This window comes from Phacochoerus africanus, chromosome 12 (genome assembly GCF_016906955.1).
Source record: "Phacochoerus africanus isolate WHEZ1 chromosome 12, ROS_Pafr_v1, whole genome shotgun sequence".
NCBI classification, from domain to species: domain Eukaryota; kingdom Metazoa; phylum Chordata; class Mammalia; order Artiodactyla; family Suidae; genus Phacochoerus; species Phacochoerus africanus.
In genome coordinates this window covers 46,805,735-46,833,724 of record NC_062555.1, presented here as the reverse complement: position 1 = coordinate 46,833,724, position 27,990 = coordinate 46,805,735, and the positions used below count along the sequence as shown (strand labels likewise).

General features: G+C 47.7%; 1 protein-coding gene across 6 annotated transcripts in view; it reads right to left on the bottom strand.

Annotated features, from left to right (window-relative positions):
* Positions 1-4,456: 4,456 nt before the first annotated feature.
* The window catches only part of SVIL (supervillin), a 170,747-nt gene continuing 147,213 nt past the window's right edge, over positions 4,457-27,990 (bottom strand). For all 6 annotated transcript variants that reach the window (XM_047754684.1, XM_047754685.1, XM_047754687.1 and 3 more), the window contains 11 exons: positions 27,732-27,876; positions 27,145-27,424; positions 22,104-22,255; positions 18,896-19,001; positions 18,008-18,215; positions 16,265-16,398; positions 12,421-12,576; positions 10,800-10,943; positions 9,078-9,202; positions 5,564-5,719; positions 4,457-5,468 (listed from right to left, as the gene is read on the bottom strand). In XM_047754684.1, coding sequence (XP_047610640.1) covers positions 5,382-5,468; positions 5,564-5,719; positions 9,078-9,202; positions 10,800-10,943; positions 12,421-12,576; positions 16,265-16,398; positions 18,008-18,215; positions 18,896-19,001; positions 22,104-22,255; positions 27,145-27,424; positions 27,732-27,876 — 1,693 coding nt within the window. In that variant the 3' untranslated portion in view covers positions 4,457-5,381. The remainder of the gene's footprint in view (positions 5,469-5,563; positions 5,720-9,077; positions 9,203-10,799; positions 10,944-12,420; positions 12,577-16,264; positions 16,399-18,007; positions 18,216-18,895; positions 19,002-22,103; positions 22,256-27,144; positions 27,425-27,731; positions 27,877-27,990) is intronic.

Here is a 27,990-nt window from a genome sequence, read left to right as displayed (position 1 = left end):
ATTTGCCTTTTCTGGGAACTCCACATAAATGAAGCTGAATAATAGATGACCTTTTGTGTCTAGCTTTTCTTGGAATGACGTTTCTGAGGTCCCTGCATGTTGCAGTGTGTGTGAAAACTTTGCTCCCTTTTCTGTTGCATAGTATTCAACCCCATGGAGGTACCACTGTACATCCACCTCGATGGATCAACAGGTGGGTTCTTTGCAGGTTTGGCTTTTTTTTTTTTGTTGTTGTTGTTGTTGTTGTTGCTATTTCTTGGGCCGCTCCCGCGGCATATGGAGGTTCCCAGGCTAGGGGTTGAATCAGAGCTGTAGCTGCCAGCCTACGCCAGAGCCACAGCAACGCGGGATCCGAGCCGCGTCTGCAACCTACATCACAGCTCACGGCAACGCCGGATCATTAACCCACTGAGCAAGGGCAGGGACCGAACCTGCAACCTCATGGTTCCTAGTCGGATTCGTTAACCACTGCGCCACGATGGGAACTCCTTTTTTTTTTTTTTTCCCCTATGGCCACACCTGCAGCATAGGGAAGTTCCCAGGCTAGGGGTCTAATTGGAACTTCAGTTGCAGCCATGGCATTGCTGGATCCAATGCCGCAGCTTGCAGCAATGCCAGGTCCTTAACCCACCTAGCAAGGCCAGGGATCGAACCTGTATCCTCGCAGACACTATTGGGTTCTTAACCCAGTGAGCCACAGCGGGAACTCTGTTTTGGTTTTTATGAATGATGCTGCTGTGAACATTTGTGTACAAGTCTCTGTGCAGAGTGTTACTTTTATAATCAGAAGGAAAGGAAAACAAAAGTGAAGGACCCAAAGGGATTCTCAGGCTGTTTCGGGAATGCATCTCCTTTTGCCAGAATGGGAGCTCTGGCAGCAGTGGGGCTGAAGTTTTCAAATAAGGAGAGAACAAAGCGGGCTCCTGAGCAGTCTTTGACCCTGATCTGGGCACAGCCCGGGAGGAGTAAATAGGGGCGACGTTTCCTCTCCTCTGGAACCCGCCTGCGTTCCTAGGGTTCCTCCGAAGCCTTGGGACAAACATGCCATCTTGTCTCCACCCAGACATCCATTCCCCTCTGTAAAAGTGCTTTAGTTCAAAAACGGCAAACGAAAAAAACACCAACTGTTTTTAATAAAAATTCCCTGGATGGTTTGCCTTGGTGTGGTGCTGCAGAAGGCCCTGGAGCAGGGGTGCAGCCCAGCTGGCTGAGTGCGTAATATTTCATAATTCATGTTTTTAGGTGGGGTCCTTTCCCAGTACGCAAAGGTCACGTGTTCCAGCTCAGAAGGGAGAAGATCACAAACCACACGTGAGAGGATCTAGTACTGCAGGCCTGGGAGAGGTGGGGAAACAGCTCCGGAAGACAGGTAGAAAGTACATGTGAAATACAAGACAGGGCATCCTGTTGACAGAGAAGCAGCAGACAGAGCACAGCCCAGCGGGACAGTGTTCAACACAGATGTACATAGTTTCAAAGCACTTTGGGACAATTTGGGGTAATGGATATTACTGCCGACACCTATGTTTTTAATATTCTTTTCCATTATGGTTTATCACAGGATGTTGACTATAATTCCCTGTGCTAGACAGTAGGACCTTGTTGTTTCTCCATCCTGTATATAATAGTTTGCACCTGCTAACCTCAAACTCCTACTCCATCCCTCCCCCTTGGCAACCACAAGTCTATTCTCTACGTCTGTGAGTCTGTTTTGTAGGTAGGTTCATTTGTGTCATATTTTTGATTCTACATACAAGTGATTTCACATGGTATTTGTCTTTGACTCGTGTCACTTAGTATGAGAATCTCTAGATCCACCCATGTTGCTGCAAATGGCATCAGTTCATTCTTTTTGGTGGCTGAGTAGTATTCCATTGTGTACGTGGACCACATCTTCTACATCCATTCAGCTGCTGATGGACATTTAGGTTGCTTCTGTGTCTTGACTATGGTGCATAGTACTGCATTGAACATAGGGGTGCATGTATCTTTTTGAATTATAGTTTTGTCCAGATATATCCCCAGGAGTGAGACTGCTGGATCATATGGTAGTTCTATTTTTAGTTTTCTGAGGAACCTCCATACTGTTCTCCATAGTGGCTGTACCAATTTACCTTCCTACCAACAGTGTAGGAGGGTTCCCTTTTCTCCCCACCCTTTCCAGCATGTAGACTTCTGACGATGGCCATTCTGACTGGTATGAGGTGGTACCTTTTTGTAGTTTTTGGTTGTTTTTTTTTTTTTTTTGTCTTTTTAGGGCTGCACTCTTGGCGTATGGAAGTTCCCAGGCTAGGGGTCAAATTGGAGGTACAGCTGCTAGGCTATGCCACAGTCACAGCAATGTAGGATCTGAGCCGTGTCTGTGACCTATACCCACAGCTCACAGCAACGCTGGATCTTTAACCCACTGAGCAAGGCCAGGGATCGAACATGCATCTTCATGGTTACTAGTCAGATCTGTTTCCACTGAGCCATGATGGGAACTCCCCTTCTTTGTAGGTTTGATTTGCATTTCTCTAATAATTTGCGATGTCGGGGGCTGACCCTCTCTTGTCTGTCACATCTACAGCTGGCTCTCCACTGGACGTTCTTCTCATAGCCCCACTTTCTGTGTGATAAGGATCCAGGGGCTTTCTTTGGTCTGTCACGATGCAGGCAGCCCGCCTCTCTCTGACACGTACCGGTTGCCCCATTGGCTCTGAGTCCTTCTCTGCATACTACTCATGAGACATATGGTCTGAACCCCTACCTCTCTGCTTTCCTTCTACCTGTTCTCTCTGGATGGTTCTACTTGCTTGTGTTGACTTGTCAAGTCTAGGTGGGGGTCAATGTTCAGCTCACTTGCGTACCCGTGTCCACTACCAGGACTGGAACACTGATACCAGTGGGGACCTAGCCCTCTCCGCCAAGCATCAATCCTGTGAGGTGGGCAGTTACAGTGTCGCCCAGGAATAGTACGGACTCTCTTATTTAAGAAGAGGAGATCGAGATGAGGTTTGGCGACTGCCTGATGTCACACAGTCATCCTGTGGTGGGACCAGGAAGAGGTACAGACCCCTACCCTGGTGCAGCCTTGGGGGTGGGGGGCATGTGAGTCAGTGACAGAGTTTAAGGAAAATGGGCCATTATGTGATTTATATGTGAACTTAGATGGAAAGGGGTGATGGGGTAACAACTCATAGCCAGGTCTATGGTCTTTGTTCCAAATCACAGATTTGGGGTTTATTTTTTAATTGAAGTGTAGCTGATTTCCAATGTTATGTTTCCACTTTGGAATGGATAAGCAATGAGATCCTGCTTTATAGCACTGGGAACTATATCTAGTCACTTATGATGGAGCATGATATTGTGAGAAAAAAGAACGTATATATATGTATGTGTGACTGGGTCCCCTTGCTGTACAGTAGAAAATTGACAGGACACTGTAAACCAGCTAAGATGGAAAAAAAAAATCATTTAAAAAGCCCCCAATGTTGTGTTTCCAGGGTACAGCAAAGGGATTCATTTATATATATATATATATATATATAAATAAATATATATATATATATAAATATATATATATATATATATATAAATAAATAAATATATATAGCTTTTTTTTTTCATGGCCACACTTGCAGCATATGGAAGTTCCTAGGTCGGGGACTGGATCCAAGCTGTAGCTGTGACCTATCCCACAGCTGCAGCAATGCTGGATCCTTTATCCCACTGCGCTGGGCTAGGGATGGATCCCGTATCTCCAACAGAGACCTAAGCTGCTGCAGTCAGATTTTTAGCCCACTGTACTACAGTGGGAACTCCATATATATAGCTATTCTTTTTCAGGTTCTTTTTCTTTGGATTTTAGGTTTTAAGAACATAAGCGCTGGTGAGGAGTTTTAAAAGTTTTCTAGGGAGTTCCTATTGTGGCTCAGTGGTTAGTGAACCTGATTAGCATCCATGAGGACAAGGGTTTGATCCCTGGCCTTGCTCAGTGGGTCAGGGATCTGACGTTGCCATGAGCTGTGGTGTAGGTCGCAGACGCTGCTCGGATCCTGCGTGGCGGCGGTGTAGGCTGCCGGCTACAGGTCCGACTGGACCCCTGGCCTGGGACCCTTCATATACTGCAGGTGTGGCCCTAGAAAGACAAACAAGTTTTCTAAAATACCTTCTATAGTCAATATTTTAAAAAAGGCACTGTGATCTTGAATTTGAGATACAGGCATAGTTGAAGGTAAAGAACATCTGTTGAATGATGACTTGCAGAAATATGTCTTCAACAAAGTACTGAGAACTCATTTTCTGGGTCGACACTCGATTGATTTAGGCTGATGACCTTGTATAACATCCTGCCCTGAGTTAAAGGAAAAGTTACAGCAGTTACTACTGAAGGGTGAACTATGGGTCCCGAGTTACCATTTATAAAGGAAACATCTTTCTGAAAGGCACGAAATGAGAACCAGTCAATCCACTGTCGTGTTTATTCTGAAGCTTTTATTTTGGAGTCCTCCAGCGCCAAATGACACGTTTCATGTGTACAACAGGTATGAGAAATTGAGGTTTTTCTTTTTTTTAAATTTCTACTATTTTAGAGTAAAATGGTAATGTTTCAAACCATCGTCAAAAAATGCAGAGCCAACTTTTCTGTATAGAAACTGTACATAAAACAAGGCACTATACATTTGGGGCAGGGCACAGTAAGGAAGCAAGGTGGCCTCACACAGGGTCTTGTGAGCCTGTGTCAGGACATGTAAATTCTTTGTTCACCTTAGCACCGCAAGTAGTACTCAGAACGAGTCAGGCTTAATGCGAAGGAGATGCTTCTGAACACATGTGAAAGTCCACCTCGGTGGCAGAACTAACTCCATAGAAGCAACTCCAGCTACCTTTTACTATTCTTTTGACACCAAAAAAAAAAAAAAAAATCTTAAAAGTGAATGAATACATATTGCTTCGTTAAATACATATTTGATTTATATGGTGTTTATATAAATATATATATATTTTAGAATCCACAAACTATCAAAATAACACTTTATAAAGAGAACCGCTTCCAAAAAAAACCAAAAAAAAAATGAGGCAACGCTTCCCTGGAGCAGGAGGGCAGGGTCACGGCCACAGCCAAGGACCTGCTGCTTAAGTGCACAGAGGGACTCGGGTACCGTAGGAACATCGCCTGCTGAATCGTGGAAAACAGTGGATCCAAAGAGTTCTCAGAAACATTTACAAAATACACAACTCCCAAACAAGCAGGAGAGCTGGTCACTTCATGTTTTGAAGACGCCGATGAAAAAAAAAAAAATCTTTTTTTAAAAGACTGACCCCTCCCTCCCCAGCTCTGCAAAACATCCTGGCCCAGTGGAACGTGACCATGGGGTTCCGCCAGCATCTCTCGTCACTCAGAACAGACCTTTTGCTTTCTTCAGGTTCACCTGCTTCCAGGCGGGCAGTGCACTGTATTCCTCTCGGGTCATGTCTAGTGCAAACTGCGAGGGAAAGAAATGCCCAGTGGCTGCGTGAGGGACCCTCTGACCAGCCAGGCGGGAGGCTCAACCATCCTCCCGCCCGAAGAGGCGCTTACCTCAAAGTCTTCATCTGTGAGATAAATCTCCAGCTTCAGAGGATCAACCCCCTCGGGCAGTGGCCTGGCCAGAAGGTCGGCCAGGGGGTAGATGGTCTTACAGAGCTTGGCCAGGACATCCTCCACCAGGGTGATCTGGTTAGAAACTTCCGTGTCCTGGAGGAGAGGAGGGGGCAAAGAGCGGACCACATCTCATCATGCACCTGCAAACATGCTATCCCGGCCCGGAGAATCCCCCTCTCCCCCCCGACTTTTGGTGCCCACCCTCGCTCCGGATAAATCAGGAAAAAAATTCAGGGAATATCACCCAAGTGAATTATCCAGAAGGTGATTAAATATGAAGCTGAAACACCAGAAGCCTCCAAATAATGGACTTTGTTTATGGGTATTTGGTTTTTTTTTTTTTCTTTTTAGGACCGCACCAGCTGCATATGGAAGTTCCTGGGTTACGTTACGGGCTGAACTGGAGCTGCAGCTGCTGGCCTACATCACAGCCACAGCAACGCTGGATCCTTAACCCACTGAGCAAGACCAGGGATTGAAGCTGCATCCTCATGGATACTAGTCAGGTTCTTAACCTGCTAAGCCACACAGGAAGTCCTGTTTACAGGTACTTAAAAACAACCTTAAAAGGAATCACCATCTCCAGCATCCCCTTAAATACCAATTTTTTTTTTTTTTAATTTTATGGCTGCACTCACGGCATATGGAAGTTCCTGGGACAGGGATTGAATCTGAGCCACAGAAGCTAGCCAAAGCTGTGGCAACACCAGATCCTCTAACCCACTGCACCGGGTTGGGGATAAAAACCCACACCTCCGCAGCAACCTGGCTGCTGCACTTGGATTCTTAACCCACGGTGTCATGGTGGGAACTCCCCCCATCTTTTAATCCTTAGTAGAAACAGAAGGTAAGAAAATGCATCTAGGAGTTCCCGTCATGGCTCAGCAGTATTGAATCCAACTAGTATCCACGAGGATGTGAGTTTGATCCCTGGCCTCGCTCAGTGGGTTAAGGATCCGGTGTTGCAGTGAGCTGTGGTGTAGGTCACAGACACGGCTCGGATCTGGCGTTGCTGTGGCTGTGGAGTAGGCTGGTGGCTACAGCTCCAATGTGACCCCTAGCCTGGGAGCCTCCATTAAAAAAAAAGAGAGAAACCATCTAGAATAGTCTGGGCCTTGCATTTTTTTTTTCCCAACCACTGTGGGCATTTCATCTGAGTAGGTTATTCCGAGTAAATGATCTTCCTCCATTAAACTTGGGACCCCCCCGGTGGGCTGCTTCCCGGGGGGGGGGGTGGGGGCGCAGTGGGGGGTTGGGAACGATGCTGTGAGAAGAGGCAGGTAGCTAAGGTCTGCACCTGACCTGAGGCCGTGTGTCTATCCCGCAGCTCCTCTGCCAGTGAAATGGAGGTGAGACCACGGATTTTAATGGACTACTGGGAAAATTCCAGGGGGAAATAAACACGGAGCATTCAGAGCAGTGCCTGGCACAGAGTGGCTCCTAGTGAACTGTCACCACAGCCTGCCAGCTCCCTGGCCCACAGCCCTCAGGCTGCACAGGACAACCCAGAGCCCACCACCAGCTAAGAGAATGTGAGACGGAGCTGGAGACTGAGGTCCTTGAACTTGGACCATGCTCTCCGTCCCTAGAGCTCTGAGGTCTCCCAGGTGACACAGTCATCGTAGACAGAGCCCCCTGGCTGTGCCTGTTGGCTCCCAGGCTGCCTGAGCCCTGACCTGTGAAGGTCACCCTCGGGGCTCCAGGGAGAGGTCAGGATCGGCAGCCGAGACTAAACAGACCCTCTCCGCCGTCAAGCAGCAGGGCGCTTTGCCTGTTTCAAAGGACTTGGGCCTCCTATCAAATACCCGCCCCCCCCCACCTGTCATCTAAACGGAACAAACATATTTCTCACCACCCGCCCCCCACCTCCGGAATGGCTATGGTGAACAATGTTCAAAACTCATAAATTAAGACATTCTATGTAGCTGTCGTAAGCATCCTCTCTTCCCTGCATTTGGAAAGGATACCATTCTGGCAAAGAGGTTACAATACCTTATCAGGAGGGGTTCACGCCCCGAGTTATCTGAGCAGGTTAACTCATCATGGGCTTGTTTTGTGTCTCCTCAGATCCAGTGTTAACATCTGGGACATGAGGCCATTTGTGGTGCTTTATACGGACTTTGAAAAGCAGTGGATTTTTAGCTGACAGAGGAAGGGACAGGTGCGCTTTTTTTTTTTTGTCTTTTGTCTTTTTTTGGTTGTTGTTGTTGTTGTTGTTGCTATTTCTTGGGCTGCTCCCGCGGGATATGGAGGTTCCCAGGCTAGGGGTCGAATGGGAGCTGTATTCACTGGCCTACGCCAGAGCCACAGCAACGCGGGATCCAAGCCTCGTCTGCAACCTACACCACAGCTCACGGCAACGCCGGATCCTTAACCCACTGAGCAAGGGCAGGGACCGAACCCGCAACCTCATGGTTCCTAGTCGGATTCGTTAACCACTGCGCCACGATGGGAACTCCAGCTTTTTTTTTTAATATTAAATTTTGTTTTATTTTTCATCTTTTTAGGGCCACACTCACGGCATATGGAGGTTCCCCAGGCTAGGGGTTGAATTGGAGCTGTAGCCGCCGGCCTACACCACAGCCACAGAAATGCAGGATTTGAGCTGCATCTGTGACCTATGCCACAGCTCACAGCAATGCCAGATCCTTAACCCAATGAGGCCAGGGATTGAACCTGCGTCCTCATGGGTGCCAGTCAGATTCATTTCCGCTGAGCCACGAAGGGAACTCCCTTTTATTAAATTTTTTAAGGGGTTGAACTGGAGCTTCAGCTGAGACCTATGCCACAGTTACACTGGATCTTTAACCCACTGAGCAAAGCCAGGGATCAAACTTCATCCTCATGGACACCATGTCAGGTTCTTAACCCACTGAGCCACCACAGGAACTCTGAGGCGGCTGCTTTAATTTATATATCATCTCCAAAATAATTAAATTCACCTTTGCTTGGAGTTCCCATCATGGCTCAGCAGAAACAAATCTGACTAGGAACCAAGAGGTTGCAGGTTTGATCCCTGGCCTTGCTCAGTGGGTTAAGGATCCGGTGTTGCCGTGAGCTGTGGTGTAGGTCACAGCCACGGCTTGGATCTGGCGTGGCTGTGGCTGTGGTATAGGCTGGTGGCTACAGCTCCAATTAGACCGCTAGCCTGGGAACCTCCATATGCCACAGGTGCGGCCCTGTAAAGACTAAAGACAAAAAAAAAAAAAAATTCTCCTTTGCTTTTAAGTTTTTGGACCTGAGCACCAAAAAATGGAGAAAATGACCCACACAGTTCCACTGATTTCTCCTCCAGCATTTCCTCTTCCTAAGCCGATTCTACCCAGAGGTGTCAACATGTTGGGAAGGAGACCACGCGCCCTCACATGAGAACCACTGACCGCTGCTTCCCGGGGCGGAGCTGCCCTACAACCAGAAAGGCGGGGCACCACCTCGCCAGGGAAGGGCTCACCATTTCCGTGATTTCTGCGATGTCTTCTCTGTGCTCCCAGCTGGGAAACATGTTGGTGAAGGTCAGGGGTTCTAGACCAGCGTGGATGAGGTAAGACTTGGGGGGCGGCTTCTTGATGTTTTTTCCTGCGGGTCACACAGAATGCAGACGTCAGCAGACCCCGCCTGGGCCCCAAGACCCCGTCTTTCTCTGATTTCCCCTAAGATCTTTGCATTGCTGGACTTCAGGCTTTAAATTGAACTTATGAGTATTTCATGGATGTGTACTCACAATGTTAATTTTATGCATACATTTGCATGTGACTACATGTAACAGTGCCTGCACTGGACCTGACTCTAAACTTCCTGAACTTAACAAAACACTTCCGGTTCCTGGTTTGGAGCTAAGAAAGCTTCTCTCCCAGTGGCTTCTGGGGTGGGACATTTCTCTCCTCCCAGGTTTACCTGTGAAGTAATCCTTAGATTTCCTAACACAGCGCTGAGTTCAGTGGGAATGAAACAGCTGATGGGAGCATTTTATTATTATTTAAAATTTTTTAAGGGCCACACCCATGGCATATGGAGGTTCCCAGGCTAGGGGTTGAATTGGAGCTGCAGCTGCCTGGCCTACGCCACAGGCACAGCAATGTGGGATCCGAGCCTCGTCTGCGGCCTACATCACAGCTCACAGCAACGCCGGATCCTTAACCCACTGAGTGAGGCCAGGGATCGAACCTGCATCCTCATGGATACTAGTTGGACTCATTTCTGCTGCACCACAATGGGAACTCCTGATGGTAGTATTTTAGAAGCTTAAACATTTGGTGGGAAGTTTAATAAGTTGTCATGAAAGAGCTTTGCAAGAGAAAATCAACTGTCCTTATTCAGTGACACTAATCCTTGAAATCTTAAAAATTCAGGTAAACTAATCACTGCCATCTTCATGGTATGTACAGGACTATAAATTTCAGGTGGCTGGTAGAACTGACAACACGAACTGACTCCAGATCTTTCTACTTCTTTGTATTTTCAAATTTTTATTTATTTTTGGCTGTGCCCGCGGGCATGCAGAAGTTCCCGGGCCAGGGATCAATCATTATTTTTAGATATAATACTAAAAACAATAAGGAATGACAGAAGGGTTGCCCCTGGCCTTCCAGCCCATTTGGGGGAGCCTGTTACTCTCTGATGGGGTGAAGCTGCGTGAGGACAGTGCATGGATGGAGCCTGCATGTCCCACCGCACAATTAATCCTGTGTACAGAAGGCTTTTCACTAGGCTGGGCAACCCACAACACCGCTGCTAACCTCGAGGGTGACAAATTGGACAGTCTCATAATATAAAAGAGAAAAATGATATGCACTGGTTTGCTATGGGGGAGGGGCGATGTGGGGCATGTGATTAAGAGGAATAAACTGTCGGGAACAAAATAAGCTACAAGGATATACAGTACAACAGAGGGAATATGGCTAATATTTGTTATAGCCTTTAAAACTATGAATCACAGTTGTACACCTGTAACTTACGTAGTATTATATACATCAATTCTATTTCAATTTAAAAAAAGAAAAATGAAAGCTCCTTCATGCTGCAGCTAATTTCAAAATGAATGAGCCTCAGAAAGTTCAAGGGAACAGCAAGGTTTCACGGCTGTCGGCAGCAAGAAAGGATGCCCGGACTGGGACTTGAACCCAGTCTATAGCCAGCCTGCGGGTCAGGCCGGCCGGTGCCTCAGCAGCCTCACCTCGGCAGTACTGCAGCACCGTCTCCATGGCGCTCTTCCGGTCGGAAGCCCAGCGGATGCGGGCGGAGCCGGTGATCTTGTTCTCGATGGGCCACCAGCCTTGCCAGAGGTACACCTCGTGGTGATTGTCCACGAGGAAAAGTGCTGCGAAGGCAGAGCAGACCAGACCATCGGGGACCCCTCCCCAAGCCTGACGGGTGCCCCCTCCCACCCTGGTTGGTGGGAGAATCCCTTGGGCAGGTAAACTCAGGGACAAAGAGAGGGTCTCTGTGATGTCTCGGCCCTTTGAAGGGTAAGTCGGGAAGCACCTCTAGGCAGAGACAGCGTTGATGATGTGGGTCCCTCCCCCTTACCCTCGCCCCACCGCCCGGCTGCTCTTCTGGGTCCTGGCAGGTGCCAAGAATGGGACAGATAACATGCATGCCTCCCAAAGGGTTGTCAACACCACGGCTCCCGAAAGAGTAGACGAAACACAGAAGGACACCACGCATGTCATCAATTCTCCTGTCCCTTGTGGGGCTTATCTGCAGGTGATTTAAGTCTTTGGCTCTTTTAGAAACAGGCCTTAAAGACCAAGTGTTGCCCCCTTTTTCTCTTCAGCAAACCATCAGCCTGACTCCCAGTCCTCCTGGCCTGAGTCCCTCCCTGGCCCATCTCTCAGGATCCTGCGATAACCACATGCCTAAAAAGCCCCCGGAGGCTGGTAACCCAAGCTGAGCCTTAGGAGGTGAGGAGCAGCCCCTTTCAAGACACTCGCTAGACTTTGCCAGTATGATGTGTGCACCAGTCAGGCTTTGAAGGTGGGGACTGAGGCTGCCAGTGTCTGAGAGTGTCCTGGCTGCCACTCTAGACTCTGATGTGAGAGCAGAGATGCTATGAGGCCAGGGCAGCTGATCTCAGAGTCCAGCATCTTTACAGCCCGGTCTCTGCTGACTGTGACTGTCCCAACCACAACACCAGCACAGAGGTTCTGTCTTGAGGGGCCGGTCAAGTGGCAACAGCCTGGATTTGGGATAAGAAGACAGGCAAGAGCCTTGGTCCTGCTGTGCGGCCTCGCACGGTAGGCACTGCTCTCTCACTCACTCTGTAGACACTCCCAGGCCTCTGTTCCTTGGACTCTTGCTTTCCCAGGGCTCCCCTGTAGCTGGGGGCAGCCACAGGGCAGAGTTCTGGCTGGGGGGGATGTAGACTGAAGTCTGCTGGGGGCTTCTGGGATGATAAAAGGAAGAGTCACGGCCATGGCTATCAATGCCCTTCTTCCTACTCTTATGTTTTGAATAGAATCATGATGGCCGGAGCAGGGGCAGCCATCTGGAGACCATGAAGCAGCAAGATGGAAGGAAAGCTGAGAAAACAGCAGAGACTCAGATCTGACACAGTTGTACTCAAGCTATTCTTAACTGATGAATTTGGGTGAGTTGACTCACTGAGGGTCATTTTTATATGCTGTATGGAACTGATGTCAATTTCCTTAAGGGGAGGTGTGAGGATTAAATAATATAAGAAAGTGCACTTGGCAAATACAAACTGCTTAATGTATTACTTGATTTGCAAGTAAAAGGCTTTTTGGAAGGCGTGCCCTCTGCTGGCTCAGCACCACCACCCCCTCTGCAGGCCATACCTGGCTGGGGGGCGCTGTACAGGTCTTCCTGCAAGAAGGGCATGGAATTGACCACAGAGGGGTCTCGGGCAGGGTACATGAACTCCGTGGCTGAGAAATCACCAGAAGAGCTGCTGAGGATGAACAGGCGGGGTGTGAAGTTAAAATTTCCAGGATCTTTGAAAGAAAAGAGAACAAAAGCTAAAGACAAAATATGCACCAAAGCCAATTCAAGGTGAATTTAGAGAATTAATGTACAACATGAAAGAAACCATAAAACATGAGCATAAAAAGAGGTAAGATTTATCTCAACTTGGAGGTGGGGAAGGCCTTTTTAATCATAATTGCAAAAGAAGTAATTCAAGGAGAAGAGATTTATGCATTGAACAACATAACAGTTGAAAAATTTCGTTGCAGAAAAGGCACCCCAGCCAAACAAAAGGAAATGGCAAGTGACAAAATGGGCGCTATTAACATTCTTATTATAAGGAAACAATAAATGCCTAAACAAATGTGCTAAAGGCACAAATATTCACCTAAACAGACATACAAATGGCTATGAAATACACAGAGAAAACATTTAACTGTTATAACAGTAAGTTATAACAGTGTTTAGACAGCAATTTCTACCGCCACTGTTGGCAAAGAGGAAGAAGTAATCAGAAGGCTATGATTATGCTCCAAAATGTACACGTTTGTATATTGCTGGGGAGAATGGAAGTTGAAGCCAATGACCTTTTATAACCTCAGCATAGGAGTTCCATGTCTAGGAAGTTACCCTGACTAGAAATGAATGCAGATGATGCTGAAAATTATTCGCTGTGTATTACTGTTTTAATAGAGAAGAACTGCAAACGACTCAGCTCTCCAATTACAGGACACAGGTTAAGGTGAGAGTGGCATATATTACAAAATACTTCATGAGATACCCTGCAGCCATTAAAAGTCTAAATATTAACACAGGGTTTGGGAAATTATTCATAATAAATTAGAGGGAAAAAGCAGGTTAAAACAGTGTGTACAATGAATGCTATCCAAAGTTGTTACTGTTTTTTTGTGCCAAACCCATCCAAATTTTATTTAAATAAATATATTTAAATAAATACATTTAAATAAACACATGCACTTATATACATAAATATAAATATATTTTAATGTGTGTATTGAAACATGCATTATTTAAATAAAGTAGTATGTGCAAATTGTTTATATATTTAAATAAATATACATATTGGAGTTCCGGTCGTGGCACAGCAGAAACGAATTTGACTAATATCCATGAGGATGCAGGTTTGATCCCTGGCCTCACTCAGAAGGTTAAGGATCCAGCATTGCTGTGAGCTGTGGTGTAGGTTGCAACACGTGGCTTGGATCTGGTGTGACTGTGGCTGTGGTGTAGTGTAGGCCAGCGGCTACAGTTCTTATTCGACTCCTAGCCTGGGAACCTCCATATGCTGTAGGTGCAGCCCTAAAAAGCAATAAACAAAGAAATGTTACTTCTGGTTCACATCTTTGCGAGATGTGATCATAAGGAACTTATTTTATTTCTTCTTTGTGGTTTCAAACATTTCCTGTCATCAATATGCATTACAATTGACCCCTGAACAATACAGATTTGAACTGCACGGGTCCACTTACACATGGAGATACTTCAACAAATATATTGGAATTTTTTTAGAGATTTGTGACAATTTGAAAAAACTCGTAGATGAACTGCATAGCCTGCAAGAATTGGGAAAATTTAGGTATGTCATGAATGCATCAAATATAATGTAGATATTAATCTATCCTAATAGACATAAGGTGAATGATATTTAGTCTAAAGTTAATAATATGTTTTCTTACTCCTTGATAACTTGGTTTTCAAATAATTACATTCCTGTATAGTGTGGCTCTCTTGTAACTGGTAGACTGCATATCAGTCTATCATCATGGATAAGTGATTTTTTTAAAAAAATGTAACTGTTTTGAAGTTCCCTGGTGGCACATCAAGTTAAGGATCCACCATTTGTCGCTGTAGCAGCTCAGGTCACTGCTATGGCTTGGGGTTAAATCCCTGGCCTGGGAAACCGTGTTTCGGGTACTGCATTAGGAATATGACTGTAAAACTGCCTGCCATCAAAACTGATAAATATTCATTCATTAGTATACAGGCTGGGCTGCTGTGAAGCACTTGTATCAGTGACACTAGGCAACCATAAAGCAATCACGTTGCTGTTTCTTCCTTATCAATGCATGAATCATTATGCCTGTAAAAAAAAATATGAATTTCGGAGTTCCCGTCATGGTTCAGTGGACAACGAACCCGACTAGGACCCGTGAGGGTGTGGGTTTGATCCCTGGCCTTGCTCAGTGGTTTAAGGATCCAGCGTTGCTGTGGCTGTGGTGTAGGCCAGCGGCTACAGCTCTGATTTAACCCCTAGCCTAGGAACCTCCATGGGCTGAGGGTGTGGCCCTAAAAAAAATAAAATAAATAAAAAATAAAATTTTGAGGAGGAGTTAAGTTATATGTGGATTTTCAATTCTGTGGGGGGATTGATCCCTGACCTCCACGTTGTTCAAGGGTCAACATGCCTGTGGCATGTGAAAGTTCCCAGGCCAGGGATCGAACCCATGCCACAGCAGCAACCAGAGCTGCTGCAGTGACAATGCCAGATCCTTAACCTGCTAAGCTGGCTAGGGAACTCCTCTACTCTCTTTTAAAAACCTACGTTGGAGTTCCCATCGTGGCTCGGCAGAAATGAATCTGACTAGTATCCATAAGGACGCGGGTTCAATCCCTGGCCTGGCTCAGTGGGTTAAGGATCCGGCATTGCCGTGAGCTGTGGTGCAGGTTGCAGACATGGCTCAAATCTGGCATTGCTGTGGCTGTGTGTAGGCTGGCAGTTATAGCTCTGATTCAACTCCTAGCCTGGGAGCCTCCATATGCCATGGGTACGGCCCTGAAAAGACCAAAAAAAAAAAAAACCAAAAAAACAACCCATGTAAAAGTTTGTGAAAACTGAGAGGCAGTATAAAGGAGTGGTTCTGAGGATGCTCCGTGATTGTCCAACCTGGAGCAAGCTGGTTGGCCTCCCCAGGCCTCCGTTTCCCACTGGTGTAAAGGACAGCGTGTGCTGGGTTGTGGGCACTAAATGAGTTAATGTATAGCAAGTGTTTAGACAGTGTCTAACATCCAAAACTGTGTAGCAATTATTGGTTTTTCTCATGTTATTCTGTATTTAAGTTAATCTGTATTTTGTGATTTAAAGACAAGACCTACTTTCTAATTTAAACCCCACTATATCCCTGCACCCTGAATGACTGGCCAAACCAAAAGCATCTTGTTCCAGAGGTTCACTCTGTGCTCCTCTCGCCTTCCTAACCAAGAAGGTCATTCCTCCACCTCCAAGGCTTTGTGTAAGTGCTGTGTCTTCCATGGAGCCCTGTGTGATTTCCCCTGGAAATCATCTTTTCTTTTCTTTTTAGGGCTCACCTGCGACATATGGAAGTTCCCGGGCTAGGAGGTGAGTTCAAGCTGCAGCTACCATCCACTGCCACACAGGATCTTAAACCCACTAAACGAGGCCAGGGATCGAACCCGCATCCTCATGGGTGCTAGTCAGGTTCGTAACCCACTGAGCCACAATGGGAACTCCCATCTTTTTTCTTTTTAACTCTCCACCTCTTCCCCTGGACCTCATTTCTGACATAGCAAGTTTCCCTGTAGCATCATGATTAATCAGACACACTATTTAGCCTCCTTGTTGGGTTGCTGGCCCAGGAAGAACTGCCTGGGAGCCATTCGCTGTGTGCTGTATGGAGCACGTGCGTGTATATAGGTACCGGATGAACCTGCAGGCAGAGGCTCCGGGCTGGGGGTTACCTTGAAGCATGCAGTCGTAGGCTTTCCGGTCTCTCCGCCCCAATGCATCCCAGAACCCCAAGGGCTCTGACCCTTCGTCACATTCGTGAATTGTCACTTTGCTGCTACTGTGCAGCCCTGCCTCTAGGGGACATCTGCAAGGAGAGAGAGAGAGCACAGGAGTTTTCGTGAGGCCGGGAAGTGTCGGCAGCACAAAATCATTCAAGACTGTATCTGGAGATGGGTTCACCTCTCTTCTGCTTTCCAGCTAAAACACTTCTTGAAATGAAGGGAAATATGCTTTGCAGCATAGTTGAGAGTGATTATGTGTGGCTGGGGGTTGCCCTTAGAAACGTATGATGACAAAGAGACATGATGAAAATGATATACGTTTTATATGTAACATACGTGTTTTCCATTCCTCATCCCGAGCTGGGTGGGTCCCGTACTAGAGCCCTGTCCCTAAGCCTGTGCGTGGCACCAGGCTGGGGTCTAGCATGTTTTGGCTGAAGGAGGGCGTGTGTGACTCATCATGCTTTTCCCCCGTGGTCCAGGGAAGAACTGCAGGGACCATGAGCACCCTGGGAGACCTGCCAAACCTTGCTCCTCATCTCTGCCAGCTCCCTGCGCCTCACAATGACATTTCAAGACGAAACATCTTCCTTCACAGCTGTCTGCCTGCTGGAAGGGCTGTCAGCACAGTCCTGGGGACATGCCATGCCACACCATCTGTCGTGGTGTCCAGAGAGTGGATTTTACCTCATTGCACCAGGTGGGAAGTGGCCCTGGGACACCCTTCATTTCTACTGTATGGGTGTCACCAAGGTCCTCCCAGGTGGGCTGAAGAACTGCTGGGCATCCGCTGACGCCTGGGGGATGGGGCACTGGGGTCCCTTGGAAGCCTGCAATGCCCGTTCTTCACGGGCTACAGAGCGCGCAGAGGCAGCAAAAGCCCACCTGTACAGGTGGCGGGTGGCTCAGCTTCTCCTTGGCTCCTCACCCCTGGCTTGCCCAGAGTCACAGGGCGCAGTATCTGTGTAGTGGGCACTTGGGGGAGCCTGCCCGGGAGACGACAGAGACCTAGCACCTGGTTTGCTTGCCCAAGAGCCCTCGTGGGGGCTCCCGTAATGCCTCAGGTGGGGACACTGTTTTCCTCTAAGGAAGGGGCACTGGACAGACACAGTGGGTGATTTCCAGACTCTCTGTAACTAAATGCTCTTAAACTTTCCACTGCTCTGACCAAACCAACTCTGATCCCTAAGTGATATCTGAAATTTGCTCAATTTTTATTTTTGACCACACCCACCACATGGTGAAGTGCGGAAGTTCTGGGGCTGGGGGTCGAACACACATCACAGCAGTGACCCAAGCCGCAGCAGAGACCATGCTGGATCCTAAACCTGTAGGGCCAAGGCATGCAGAAATTTGCTCTTTAAATAGCAAAGGACTCCAGGCTGACAATTCAAAAGCCACATCCCATCTCCAAGGAAGCTGCTTCATGTCAGCTGCTTTTTACTGAGGCAGGTAAATCCTCAGGAAGTGGGGGAACCCTCACAGGGGAGATCTGGGCTGGATGCGTGTCACATGCACTTGTACCATCATCCTCCCATGACCCTCCCCACCCCCCGACTTCGTTGGCAACGTGCCTCCCACCCCGCCCCCCCATCACCGTGAGTCACTCTGGGCACACACGACAGCCAAGGGGACCTTGGGATCCTTCCACCCAGCCTGCAACCAGGCAACCCTCAGGCACGCAGCACTCACTGTTCCTTGATTTTATTTGCCGCAGTCCTTCCGACCTCCTTCGTGTGGGCCTGGGCTTTGCATCCGTGCCACAGGTAGATGAGGGCTTTATGGACGTTGAGGACAACCATGGATGTCCTGGACCTCAGGCTGCTGCAGTGACAGGCCACCTCCAGCAAGTTGCCCTCAATGGGCACCTCTCCACGCACACAGTACAACCTCCACTCGCCTGCAGGGGGCACCAGAGGCACAGTTAGGCCTCAGCTGCAGAGGAGGAGGGGCAGAGTGGAGGGGGAGGGACCTAGTGCAGGGGGGAGGAGCCCCGCAGAGGGGGAGGGGCGGGGGCAGCCGAAGGTCCCGCCTCCTTCCTGTGACAGGAGGGGCAGGTGGAGGTGAGGCAGACACTTGGCCTTAGGTCCAAAAAGCAAGTCTTTTTCGAGTTAGAAGCAGGTCACCAACAGTTCACGATGCAGAAATACCATTTTTAAAAAATGTATAAATACCCAGGTAGGTCATAACAGACATACTTTAAAAGGCTCTAAGTGTATGATTTTTGGGGGGGAAGGCATGGGGGGCAATGCTGGCCAACAAAACCCCCCTAATTTCAAAGAGAAGATAACTGATTTTGCTTTTCCCTCCTAAAAAAAGAGCTGCTGTGAAGATCCCATTTAAGGCTGAGTCATCTTCCAGCAGCATCCTGCCTGCAAGGCTGGATTCAGACAACAGCTCTGAAGGGGGAGGGGCACAGGCTCCTATAAAGCTGCTTTACAAGGCAAACATCAGGCGGCTTTCATTGGTAAAGCCACAGCCATATGAAGAGAGACTTACCCTAAACCCCCCACGCCTATAAATGTACCTTCCAGGAGAGAGAGGGAAAAAAAGCAAATTCCAACAGTAAAAGTGACTCACTTTGTGTGTTTTCTTCCTCCTCCTCCCGTCTCCCAGAGTGCACCACCATGCCCCCCTGGAAACACTGCAGGAAACACGGGGGCTCCTTTCCCTGGAGAACCTGGACCTTCCAATGCAAACACATTACAGTAAGTCCTACGTACCAGTTTTGCAGAGTCATAAAAATAATACATGCCTGTTGCAGAAAATCTGCAAAATATTGAGAAGGACAAATAAAAAGCAGTGACAATACTCTTATTTGTAGATGGTTTATATTAAACCATATTATACGAAGATTTAGCACTCTTAAATTCCAGTGCACAGCTTTCCTCTATTACAAAGTATTTTTCAGGGCTGTATTTTTCCCAAATAGGATTGCTGTTTCATACTGTGATTTTCCTTAATTAATGTTTTTCTGTCATCGCATATTCTTTTAAAACATGAATCTGGATATTTTAACGGTATTCCATGGTATGGATATGACATGATTAATTGAAACATGTTTTTAAGAATGACCCATCACTGACTTGTAATTCCAGGGGAAAGAACTGTCTCTTTTGTGACCTCTCATCCACTCACAGCCTGTCACTTCAAGGTGCTTCTGCTCACACATCTGTTAACACATCAGCCTGAGAGCCACCAGAATAACAATACCATAGGGTTGAGCCAACTGACTCTCACTTTGCCAAGACATGTTCCCTTAAACAGGAAATTGTTTATTGAGCCTGACAGCCTGGGGAGCATCAAAAGGTAGGAAGCATTTCTCACTGTGATTTAATATCAATCTTAGGGCCCATTTTGCGTCATTAAGTGCCATTTTGCGGCTGGATTTTCTGTTCCTGCAATGATTTCCCATGCTTTGGATTGATAAGAAATGAAATGATCAAATTAGAGAGATTAAGACTCAAAACTCTAAGGAATGACTGAAGTTACGATAAAACATTCATTCCGGGAGTTCCTGTTGTAGCTCAGCAGAAATGAATCTGACTAGTATCCATGAGGGCACAGGTTCAATCCCTGGCCTTGCTCAGTGGGTCAGGTATCTGGCACTGCCATTAGCTGTGGTGTAGGTCATAGACTCAGCTCAGATCCCGCATTGCTGTGGCTGTGGTGTAGGCCAGCAGCTACAGCTCCATTTCGACCCCTAGAGCCTGGGAACCTCCATATGCTGCAAGTGCAGCCCTAAAAAAAAAAAAAAAAGGGGAGTTCCCGTCGTGGCGCAGTGGTTAACGAATCCGACTAGGAACCATGAAGTTGTGGGTTCGATCCCTGCCCTTGCTCAGTGGGTTAACGATCCTGCGTTGCCGTGAGCTGTGGTGTAGGTCGTAGACGCGGCTCAGATCCCGAGTTGTTGTGGCTCTGGCATAGGCTGGCAGCTACAGCTCCGATTAGACCCCTAGCCTGGGAACCTCCCATATGCCGTGGGAGTGGCCCAAGAAATGGCAAAAAAAAAAAAATAATAATAATAATAAAATAAAATAAAAAAATAAACATTCATTCAGCCTTTGCCCAAAAAAAGAAAAAAAAAAAGGCAGTTGAAGTGATCTATTATGAGGCAAAAATGAACAACTGTTTGTCACTGAAAACTATCTGTAAAATATAGTTCATAGTACAAAGGATGCATTAAATGCTTTTTAGGGAAGCCAGCTGGATCAGCTGGATCTTAGGAATCTAGAAGGCTGAGTGAGTGCTGAGATATTTCTGGAAAAAAATTCCCCTGCTCTTCTTCCTTACACTGTTGTTAACTCTTCAGCTAAGATAGGGTGTCATGGTTTCCAAAACCTCAGAGTCAACTCTTTAATTGCTGGTAATAAAGGATGGGATCTGAGGCATAGATAATCCAAACATGAAAAAGAAATGCTTTCAAATCCTTAGTCTGGGGCAGGAATAGCTGCCAGGCACTACGCAGGCCCTGGGGTAATAACGGTGGGCAAGACCAGGACAGATGTGGTCTGTTTCAGGCTTGCAGAGGAAGACAGAATACGTAAGTAAACAAAACGACTCTTTACATAGGAGTAAGTGCTAGGAAAAAGCAGAGCAGAGGGACAGAGAAGGATAGGAATAAGGGGAGGGATTTGGATAAAACACGGAGGCAACATTCCAACAGAAACGTGAATTCTGTAAGGTTCCAGGCCAGGGAATCAGTGCAAAGGCCCTGGGGTGGGTGGAAAGAGGGAAGAACCAGAAGGTGGTGGGAGTGGCCTGACCAGGTGCAAGGTGAGGGAAGTTGGAGAAGGGTGCCCTCTGACCCCTGGGAGACTGTCAGATGGTGGTCCGAGTGTGATGGACAGCAAAGGCGAGGCAGGATCTGATCTGTCTTTAGAAAAATCACCTGAGGAATGCAGACAGTGGGAAGATTCAATTTTTTCCATCAATCTGCTATTTCTTTGGGCTAGATTTGTGCAAGTGGAATAAATGATCAAAGTATATGAGTATTTTAAGGTGCCTGACCCAACACTGCTTTGCGGGATGGCTATTTCTATTTCTGCTTCCCAGTGGAAGCAGGTACGGGAACCCAACCCACTGAATCCTTGCCAGCCCTGTCTTCTAAAAGTCTCTGCCATTTTAGGAGTGGAAAATGGCATCTCTCTCTCTCTCTCTTTTAATTTCCAATTCCTTGATGGTTAAGTTGAAGCTGAAAAAAAAAAAATAACACTCAAGGACTCTTTGTACTTGTTCTGTGGACTGTTTGCTGATATACTTTAAGGTTCTACTACAAGAGGTCTGCCTTCCCGGCCAGTGGGAGGGGAGATGACTGGTGAGGCAGAGCCTGAAATCTGGAGAAGCTGGACTAGGATTAAGGGGGCTTTAGACAATGGTGTCTTGGTTCATTAGAATCATGACCTTAAGAAGTTCCCATTGTGGTGCAACGGAAACGAATCCGACTAGTATCCATGAGGATGAGGATTCAATCCCTGGCCTCACCCAGTGGGTTGGGGATCCAGCATTGCCGTGAGCTGTGGTGTAGGTCACAGATGTGGCTCAGATCCCATGTTGCTGTGGCTATGGTGTAGGCAGGCAGCTATAGCTTCTATTATTCAACCCCTAGCCTGGAAACCTCCAAATGCCAAGGGAACTGCCTTAAAAAGCATGCGTGTGTGTGCGCACGCACACACACATGCACGCGCGCGCGAATCTGGTCTTTAAGGGACCAGGCCACACCACACATCTTGCAACTCCTGGAAAGGACACCTCCGTCATTTCTGGCGCATTTGCCTCCAGGACCTACCTGGGCTCCCCTTTCTTCGTCCAGCTCCACTGTCATCAGAGCCGATGTGCCCTTCTCGCTCACAGTCGACTGCCGGCCTTGCCAGAAGAAGTAGACACACTTCTCTTTGCCGGCCACCCTGACCGAATGCTCCCCCCTCTGCCGACTTCCCACTGCAAACACACAGAACAGCAGAGCGGGGTGAGCAACTAATAAACCCAGAGGAGAGCCAAGATGGGGCTCAGACCCCCAGCGTGGGTGGGGACAAACAGCAAAGGAGGAGCTTTGGGGAGTTCCCCCTGGGATGCAGTGGGTTAAGGACCCAAGGGCACTGCAGAGGTACAGGTTCGATTCCCCAGCCCGGTGCAGTGGGTTAAAGGATCCAGTGTTACTGCAGCTGTGTCTTGGATTTGATTCCTGGCCCCGGGAATTTCTATATGCTGTGGGTGCGACCATTTAAATGAAAACAAAAACAAAACCAGAAAATCAGCTTGGGGGTGCAGGGCAGGGGCAAAATTCACAACTGAGGGTGACATCAATTTCATCAGGGGAGGAGAGACAAACCACCTTTCTTCTAGCTCGCGGATCCTGAGTCTCCAGATTGGAGAAAAAGGGACTGAAGGGTCCTCCTGATACCCTGAGAAAAACAGCTGTCATCCTAGGGGAAGTGGCAAGTCCTCCAAGTGTGTGACAGAGAAAAGCCACGCTGCCAGAGCAGGGCCGGGGGCTCAAAGACACAAATGCATTCTCCACATGACACCATCCTTTGGTGGCAGATGAGCTGAGGGAGAAAGGAGACTGTGAACTGTAGCTGGGCTGGCGGCAAGCACGAAGGGAAAAAGGCAGTCTGCCAAAACCATCCTGCCTACCTCACCCTGAAGCCTCCAAGTTCGGTCAGAAGCAGGAAAGAGAGGTTGCTGATGGATCAGTTTCACACAATAATCTGGGATGGAGAGATCGGCCACCAGGGCGTGCAGCCAGGATTAAGGGCAGGTTATCTCACCGTCTGGGACCTCGAGGGCATTGGCTAAATCTTAGCAGCACAAACAACATACTTTTCTCTTTTGAAGTTTCTAAGACAGTAAGTTACTAGATACACATTTTCTTGGGAAAAGACTGTTTGCTATCTTCCTATATAAACATGATTTGTCTTTTGGGTGAATAATCCTTGAACATGGTAAATGGCAGTCACGTGGGCCAGTGCCCTGTCTGCTGGGGCCGCCCCAGAAAAGCTCCGGGGATCCAGTCCTGTTTGCAGGTGCAGCCCTTGTGGGGGCTGAGTGATGTGGGGGCTGGGCCAGCTGTCACCAAGGGGCCAGTGCTTCCGTGATGAAGAGCACGGAGCGGCTGCACGTGCCATGAGGCCAGGCTTTTTTGCTCCCCGAGGGACAGCCTGGAACCTGAATGCTCCCTGGCCTCACTTAATCCTCTGCAGCTGGGCTTTGTCAAAGCTGTCACTTTGCTCATAAAGGTGCCGCGGGGTCTGGCTGTGACCTGTACGCTGTGCTCGCTGGGAAGAAATGACAGGAAGTATTTGCCCGGGTCAAAGCCGCATTTCTTAGAGGCCTCCAAGTAAATAGTCTAGGAAGGCCTCAGAAACCTGAGATCTAGTTGAAAAATGCATTTTAATATCGTTTTAGTCCTTAATTCACTTTCCATCACTTTTTCCCCCCTTTTTATGGCTGTACCTTTAGCATATGGAAGTTCCCGGGCTAGGGGTCAAGTCAGAGCTACAGCTGCCGGCCTATACCACCGCCACAGTAACACCGGATCCGAGCCGTATCTGTGACCTATGCTGCAGCTTGTGGCAACGCCGGATCCTTAACCCACTGAACGAAGCCAGGGATTAAACCTGCATTCTCATGGATACTATGTCAGCTTCTTAACCCACTGAGCCACAGTGGGAACTCCTCCATCCCTTCCCTTTTGATACCTACCAGCTAAGGTAAAGCAATGACCAAATTTCAAGCTGTAGTGCTCTTGTCTCATTTTGTATAACACCAAGCTCCTTCCCTTCCTGCATTTTAAGGATGAGAAGGACAGCTCCTTTCAAAGGCTGCTCCTGAAAGGTCCCGGGTCCACACCACCAAAGGTCAGTAGATGATTTCCCACGATATAACCTCTTTTTGTCTTTCGCACCAAGCAGCACAGATTGTGGTTTATCATATTGCCAACTCTGCACTCATCCAGGGGCTCAAACCCACAATGGAGATCCTTTGGAAGACGCTATCGTTTTGGGTGGATCCACGTTACCTCATCTTCAAGTTCAACGCAATAACTAGGCTTCTGGTGCTGAGAACATCAGTGTGGATGATGCCCTGCACTTCCGCATGCTCAACACCACACACACCAGATCACTGCAGCCTGCGAGCTGGGTCTCATAATCCCTATTTTCCAGGTGAGAACACCGAGGCTCAGACAGCTTAAGTAACTTTACCCAACTTGCACAGGTGGGAAGGGCTTGAGAGAGGATTCAGACCCAGGCTGTAGGGGCCCCGCCGGGCCTGGGACCTTTCCTCCAAGCCATAGGGCCTCCTCAGGGAAAAAAAAGGGGGGGGGGTGGTTTTAGTGTCCATCCCTGTCCACTTCTAGCTGTGTGACTCCAGGGGGTTCTCAGTCTTGGTGTCTGAGAACTTAGCGTAAGGACAAAACACATCCCATGGAACTTCTAGGAGGCACTCAACTAGCACAGGTGGTGAGGGCCCTGAACTGTGCCTCGGGGGCCCCGGGTGGGGACCTCTGGCCTCCGCAGTGCTCCTGCCCCACCCGTGCTGCCTCCATCACACACCCATCAGATCCAGTTCCCACGGATGGCAGATCCAAGTCAGGGCACAGAGCTCTCTCCTACTCCAGCCGGAGGCAGGCTCCTCTCTCTGTTCCTGCCTCCCTGTCATTTATACCCTCTGTTTCTGCAAGGCAGGATCAGAAATATTGACTGACTCCCTAAAAAAAAGGGTCTTATTCCTTAAATATAAGATGTGATATCATTGAAACTCCTAGAAGAGAACAGAGGCAAAACATTCTCTGGCTTAAATCATTGCAATATTTTCTTAGGTCAGTCTCCCAAGGAAAGAGAAATAACAAAAACAAATGGGGCCTAATCAAACCTATAAGCTTTTGCACAACGAAGGGAACCATCAACAATCTAGACTGGGAGAAAATATTTGCCAGTGATGTGACTAATAAGCCTTAATGTCTAAAATATACAGAACACCTTACATGACTCAACAACAGCAACAAAATAACCCAACTGGAAAATGGGCAGAAGGACTAAATGGACATTTCTCCAAAGAAGACATACAGAGGCATATGAAAAGATGCTTGACATTGATGATAGAGATAGACAAATCAAAACTACAATGAGGTACCCCCTCACACTGCTTAAAATGGCCATGATTAAAAAAAAATACCACAAATAACAAATGCTAGCGAGTGTCAAGAAAAGGGAACCTTCCTATACTGTTAGTGGGAATGTCAACTGGAACAGCCACTATGGAGAACAGAATGGAAGTTTGTCAAAAAACTAAAAAATAGAACTACCATATGATCTAGCAACCCCACCATGCGGCATATAGCCAGACAAAATTATAATTCAAAAAGATACATGCACCCCTATGTAAAGAGCAGCACCATTCATAACAGCCAAGACACAGAAATAACCTAAACGTCTATCAACAGATGAATGGATAAAGAAGATATGGTAGGTGTATATAACGGATTATTACTCAGCCATAAAAAAGAACGAAATAATGCCATCTGCACCAACACGGATGCAAGGAGAAGTAACATCTCATACTAAGTGAAGTAATTCAGAAAAACAAATACCATATGATATCACTTATACGTAGAATCAAAAATATGACATAAATAAACTTATCTATGAACAGAAACAGACTCAGAGACATAGAGAACAGACTTATGGTTGCCAAGGGGAAATGGACTTGGAATTTGTGGTTAGCAGATGCCAATTAATATATACAGGCTGGATAAACAACAAGGTCCTACTGTGTAGCACAGGGAACTATATTCAATCTCCTGTGATAAACCATAACGGAAAAAAAATCTGAAAAAAAAGAACATTTAAATACGTATAACCAAGTCACTTTGCTGCACAGCAGAAATTAACACAACATTATAAATCAACCATACTTCAATAACATTAGTTTAAAAAGTGTCTTACAGAACAAATACTCAGTAAATTGAGTATTTGCCTGTTGATTAACAGGCGTATTTTGAATAAGTTAGGAAAGAAACCTAAGGCTGCAGGTGTCTGATGAGCAAAAAAGGCTTCCCGACCTGTGCCTGGCAGGGCAGCCACACCTGAACAGCAAAGGCTATCAAGAAGTGAATCGACTCCCTTGGCACATGAATCCTGACCCTTGAGTTGTGACATAAATGTCTCCTAAATTCAGAGGGATGAGGGATGCTGTGGATAACTCGATTCACAGCTTCTTCTTGGCAAGAAAAAGGGATTACTTCTCCAAAATCCACCCCTCCCTGCCCTCACTGCTTCTGGTGCAAAGCACTCCATGGAGTGTTTCGTTTTGCTTTGAAAAGCACCGCCCTGCTGGGAACCAGAGGAGTTCTGACTGTATTTATTCTCTCAGATCCACAGAGCGCTGTTATGGCTCTGGGCCTCAGAGGAAACAGCATCTTTCATTTTGAATAAATCTTCTGTGTCTAGATTTACTGACATGACACATTTGGTTCAGTTCTAAATCGTCCAGCTACATGTTACTTAACAGCTTTCATTTCAGCAGCATCCAGCCACATGGTATACACATCACTGGGAGGCAGAGCAGCACTCTCCTAGAAAACCTCTGGGGATGAGGCAGGGGAGGGGTGAGTGCAGAGGAAAAAGCTTATCCTGGCAGTGGACTTTCTAGAAGGAAGCACAGGGGCTGTTAGCCACGTTATTCATCCAGGAGGCTGTCAAAGGCAGTGGCTAGACCAGCCCTTGCACCCCCTCCCCCACGGCTGGGGTGAGACAGGGCTCCCACCCCTGAGTCTGGCACCCTTGTTCCCTCTGCAGGGCTCCAAGGACACCAAATGCCCAACTGACCTGCTGTGCTCACGGTGAACTTCCACTTGACCACATAGGCGTCCCCCTCGTGGAACTGGCCGATGCTCTGTTTGGGTAGCCGGCTGTAGTCGAATTCCAGGATGTGCCAGACGTCCACGGACACGCTGGCAATCTCAAACTGCCTCTGGTCGTCTCCTTTCACCAGGCCGTAGCCCCGCCCCACGTTGACCCCGTCCAGCACGGTGCCCGCCGTCGTCTGGGGAGGCGGCGGCACCATCCGCGTCACGTCGTAAGGCTTGACCTCCGCCCTCGGATCGTCCTGTGCGGGAGTAAAGATGCTCACTCTCCTCCCCTGGGTCTGCAGTGGCACCTTGTCCCACTGGATGCTGATTCGCCGGTGAAGGGACAGGGTCCATTGCAGGGCATTTAAGGACAGGCAAAGGGAAAAGGCAGCCTCAACTGTGAGGGCTGTAAACCGGAAGGGAGGCGCAAACACGGCTCTTTGTACCACCCGGAGTCAGAATTTCATTGGAAATCGGTCTGCTGTTCACTAGGCAACCCCAGGAAGGCCGTGTTTCCTGGGACCCAAACCAAGCCCGGAAGTTTGGCTCCATCATCCCAAATACCTTCTGCTGGGCAAGTTCGCCTGCATTCTTCTCGTTAGGTCTCTTCAGCTCCGTCCAATCGAGAAATTTCTCTTTGAACAGAATCGTCTCATTGTGTTCTGTAAGTCTCCCAAAGATGGCCCAATCAGGCCGCCCCTGTCCTTTTCTGCATGGGGCGGGGGGGGAATGGATGGGGAGAGAACCAAGATTAAGCCACGCTCAAAGGAAGAGATCCCACGCACACACCTGTGGCTGGTGAAGAACTCAGAACACGTAAGCG